Raw genomic sequence first — 5,000 nt, 5'->3', positions numbered from 1 at the left:
CTTACACTAGGCAATCTCAACTGGGCCTGAGTACGGTTGCCTCTTGTACACACGTCATCACATCATAATACGTCATCACCAAGCATCCGCTGCTTAGTAGAACAACACAGAGAACACAGTTTACACTTTACTGACTTTGTTGATTATTTGGAGCCGTGCTACTCAGAAACAGCCCTCTCTCACTGCAGTTTTATGCATGCCTTTTTCGTAGCACGGAACTGCTTTCCGCAATGTTTATTGGGTCACGGAATTGAACTGTACTTGTGTACGGATGGCTTGCTCACACTAGCCAAACGTCCTAGACTTTTGGGGGCAAACGTACCTGGGCACTGTACAGATGGCCTAGTGTGAGTGCGCCCTTACAGTGTATCTGTCTTTTTTTTACCAAACAAGATTATATAGGGAAGGCAAGGCAAGGCCACTTTATTTATATAGCACTTTTCATACACGAGGCAGACTCCAAGTGCTTCAATAAAAACATTGTCATACAATAAAATGAAATAATAAAATGAAATAGAGAAATAAAATAAAATAAAGGCAAAAAAATGCATTGCAGAAAAGGTACAAAAGTTAAAAGTGCAATGTATTTACGAATAGCAGAAAGCTAAAGTAAACATAAAAGACTTTAGACTGGTTTTAAAAGTGGTCAGAGTTGGGGCAAGTCTTAAATCCTCAGAGAGTTTATTTTCAGGGAGTGATATAGAAGATTTCATTATTATCCTTTTGTTACATTATATGGCATGTTAACGGAGAGCCGTTCCCCCTGACCGCATCTTGAAAGACTTTATCTGCCGATGTTCAGGGGACCCATATCAGCCAGGAAGACACAAATAATTCTAATGTTTTTAACCTAGAAAAGGAATCGTCTAATGCACAGCTGGTGATTGTGGATGACTCTCCTTTAAATCCCCAAGCTTGTTTTCTCCTTTACCCACATACTTTATCGTTTTCTGTTCCTGACCTGGTGAACTGCTGCGATTGGAGCTCAACACCTTCATGTAATTGCTTTATGTGATGTGTGTCTGTATGAAATGTAGCCTGTTAATTACAGAGACAAATTAGAGACAAGGCCAAAAGCAATTCTGTTCTATTCTTGTTCATGAAGTACATTTCATTTTGTACCTTCTTCCTCATCTTATCTTCCTGTATAGTGACTGAAGTGTGCCAAAGTAGAAGAAGAGTATAACTGCCCATATGTGAACTTAGTATTTTTGGCACCATTTGCAGTGCTTCTAATTAATTTGCAATATTGTAAAAAGCCATCTTTCTGTAGATAGGAAATCCCTCAAGCTGTTCTGGCCATATCACTAGTAGCCTGCTACAGAACACCCTACTTCTACGTATGCAAACACTATTACTATGAACAATAACAGTTTTACCACCGACACACTTTTCTACTGATGCTCACACTAATAGCACTACTTGAATGGCATAACAGCATGGTAACGTTTGTCACCAAAGAGTCAACTTACTTTCCCAGCGCAAAACACTCCAGCTTCACCGTGGATCCCTTGGCCCCGTGGACCAGCTCTGGAAACTGCACTTCTATCTTTGGCTCATATTCGCCCATCACACCTGAAGGAAGAACCATGGAACATAACAATGGCAGCCTATTGATACACAGGTTTACTTTGTTGACTCTGTGGCTGAAATGTCCCAGAGTATCCAAGTAGACCAGGGCAGAGTGGAGCCAGCCACCATAGTAGAACCTGCCTTTCGCCTAACTAACATCATTGAGTCACAGGTCATGAAAACCATCAGGTCCCTCAAACCTTCTAAGTCAAAAGATGTGTTTGGGATGGATTTGACTATGCTTAAAGACCTTGGCTCAATTCTAAAAAAACTACCAGCTTTTAAGCTTGGAAGACCTCCAAAAATATTTCAATGTGTGCTTGGTTTTTAAGGTCACTCACGATCTAGCTCCACCACCACTTGCTGAGTACATCAATAGAAGAACTGGTACTGATCGTGTCACAAGGGGATCGTCGAGGGGTGATTGTGTTATTCCGTTGCGAAAAAGCACTTTTAATCAGTCAGCCTGGTCCGTCAAAAGTGCAAAGGAATGGAATTTAATCCCACAACATAACAGGGAACTTAATACATATATGTACGTGTCAGCACTAAAATCATTTGTTGTTGCATGTGGTCAACACACTATGTATTTATTTTATTTTATTTTTTCGCTGGTGCTTTGTATTTTGTGTTCTGTTGTTTTACCTTAGTAGTACCTTAGTCAGTTCTTCAGTTTGTTCTGTGATGCCCTGTTTTGTGCTGTGGGGTTCCGTCTTGTTAATGTTGTTGTTGTTTTCATCTTGTTTAATTGTATTTTCATTGCCAGGGGACTACAGATGAAAAATAGCCTTTTGGCTAATTCTGGCATTTTTAACCCATGTATTATCATGTGTTTTATTAATTTGCACTGTCCCCTTCTTAAATAAACTGAATTGAAATGAATTGAATTGTAACATTCCTTACACATTCCAACCTTGACTAGATTATTGGATTTCGGGGTATTTGATGATGAAAAGCATGATGTCTTAAAAGCATTTCTTGAAAGTTGACAGAGAGTAGGCCTCCAAATCCCTTTATACATCTATATCAATTGCAAATTACATTGTGTCTTTTTGCCAAGGTTATTTATCCTAATCTAGTTTATTGATCATTGTTTAATCTTGAGAAGAACATTTTATTGAGCTAAACAGCCTTAGTGGTGAGTGCAACAAATAGGCCTATGCCTGATACTTCATATCCATAACATCCATATCATTAACAAATGATGGAGGGTATCTAGGTTGTCGAGAAAATGCTACAATAAGTACAACCATTATGACTTGCCTTAAGACAAGATCGTATGGCGTTTGAGCGGTTCACAGCAGGGTCCTCACAATATCTGTTATTGTTTGAGGCTAATTTATAGCCGTCGCCATACAACGGCAATACATGACCAAAGAAAAGCACTGCTTTTTTTTATCACCGGTGTAGAAAAGCCACTAAAACACAGCTTTCTTTCTCAATTTTCCATGAAAATAAGTAAGTGTGCCCAAAGGCATCTAATACTTGCAATGACACAGAGACAATCAAATGAATACTTCCTCTGCTGGCTGAGCATCTCTAAACCACCAGCTGGGGACGAATAGGGGAGACCAAACTAAACTGCACAACTATTGTGTGCTCTTAGAAATACTACTGTCCCCGGATACACCCATGTTTGTCACTCTTCAAGGTGCCAATTCTTATTCAAAGGTATAATAATAATGGCAGTAGCTCTTTAATAACAGTGCTGAGTCTTACAAGTGTCCTCTCATTGTCTCTGAATCGTGACCGCATTGCACAAATTGCTCTAGAGACAGGAACCGGGACGGCGGGGGCTTCGGCGGTGGGTAAGTGGGACGCTGGCCAATTCCGTCTTCTTGATTTCGTCGAGGTGTTGATGCCTTATCAAGCCGGCACCCTGACGGCTCGCTGAAAGCTAATTCTGATTCTTATAACAGCTGTCAGCTACCACTGAGAAGGTACCACTGCCCCTCACACCTGTGTTAACAGGACAGGAGGGGGAGCGCGGTGGTGGCAATTGTCTCATACTGTGACCTTTCGTAGAGGACGTGGGTTGGGGATGACGCCCACACCTGCCAGCCATGGCCTCATTGCTATGTGTGACTGGGATGTGTGGGAGTGGATCGTTGATGCGTTGTCACCCCGGACATCTAATCTGAGTATTGAGCTTACTGAAGAAAGAACCTGGGAAACCATTTGCCACTATTTCTTGTCGTAGACGTTCTTTCCGAGTACTGCTTTAAAAGTAATTGTCCATCCAAAGAGGTGTTGTTTCTTAATAAGACTTAGCAGGAACTGCTGTTCGGAAGATTGTATTAAATTGGAAGAAGTAAATAAGAAGTAAATAGCTTTTTGGCACAACAATAATGCCGTAGAGATGCTCCTCACAGCTACATAGTCCATGGATCAAAAATGGAATCCACTTTGCAACCAGTCCACTGACGTTCACATATTTCCTCTCATGCTTGTCTTCCTTTTTCCCCCAAGGACATGCACGGTGAACTCATACTTGGAGGTCCAAAAGCCCTCAATCCAGCATGCTTATGACCCTGTGGATGAACTGACTAAACCTAGGGTCTCTCTCTCTCTCTCTCTCTCTCCCTCCCCCCTACCCCAATGACCTTGACCTGGTAAATTAAGTTCAGGAACGTCGACGGTTTAGTGGAGAGGCAGATTTATTTTGTCGGTTTGATGACGTTGACTAAGGTAGGGAACATTCTTCTAAGACCAAAGAAATAAAAGTCCACAATGAGATTACTTGCCAAGTGTGACCTTTGGCTGGAGAGCTTTGATAAGGCCAGCCTAAAGCATTAGATCCACATGTTAAAGGACATGGTCAAATTAGCCTGAATACAGCTAATTGACCTTTGCATTTAATTTGTATTCTTTAATACCACCGCTGGTCCCATTTTCAGCTAACAACCAAACAAGTTCCATTCACTGCAAGCGACCATAAATCAGTTTATGTACTACAACACATTGTTCTGACCATCAAATTCAACATAGAAAAGATGCTATTCTATTATACATTCATACATACATACAACAACAAACAACCCGAGAAACAGAAGCCCAATCAATTCACAATCCATAATTGATGCTAGCAACATTTTGTGTAATTTATCGGTCCTGATGGACCACTGGCCATCTCACATTGTTGTTTTGGCTACAGTTTTGATTTGGAACTTTAAGTGGGATTTTTTCCTTTAAGCTCGAACACCTCGTTGAGTGCAAGCCTTATAATGAGGGATGATGTATAGGAAATGCACCCCACACCACTGTGTTCTACCATAAATGTCCCTCCCTCGAACGCAGCCAACAACATTAAGCGCTCCCCAGATGGAACATGGCATACCTTTAGGGAAACGCTGCACCTTGTTCTGTTTGTGTACTAAAAAGCTCAATATGAATGTCACTGAAGGCGTGTGGCTCACCGTCGCTGCGTA

General features: G+C 41.2%; 1 protein-coding gene across 1 annotated transcript in view; it reads right to left on the bottom strand.

Moving 5' to 3' along the window:
- Positions 1-5,000, bottom strand: part of cntn4 (contactin 4) — a 120,416-nt gene that overhangs the window by 60,477 nt on the left and 54,939 nt on the right. Inside the window, exons 6-7 of the mRNA XM_030375772.1 lie at positions 4,989-5,000; positions 1,473-1,575 (exon numbers count right to left, since the gene is read on the bottom strand). The exon at positions 4,989-5,000 is cut by the window's right edge and continues 192 nt beyond it. Coding sequence (XP_030231632.1) covers positions 1,473-1,575; positions 4,989-5,000 — 115 coding nt within the window. The remainder of the gene's footprint in view (positions 1-1,472; positions 1,576-4,988) is intronic.

The sequence above is a fragment of the Gadus morhua genome, chromosome 13, assembly GCF_902167405.1.
Source record: "Gadus morhua chromosome 13, gadMor3.0, whole genome shotgun sequence".
In the NCBI taxonomy this organism is placed as follows: domain Eukaryota; kingdom Metazoa; phylum Chordata; class Actinopteri; order Gadiformes; family Gadidae; genus Gadus; species Gadus morhua.
Note: the sequence above shows the minus strand (reverse complement) of the source record. Positions and strands in the feature narration are given on the sequence as shown.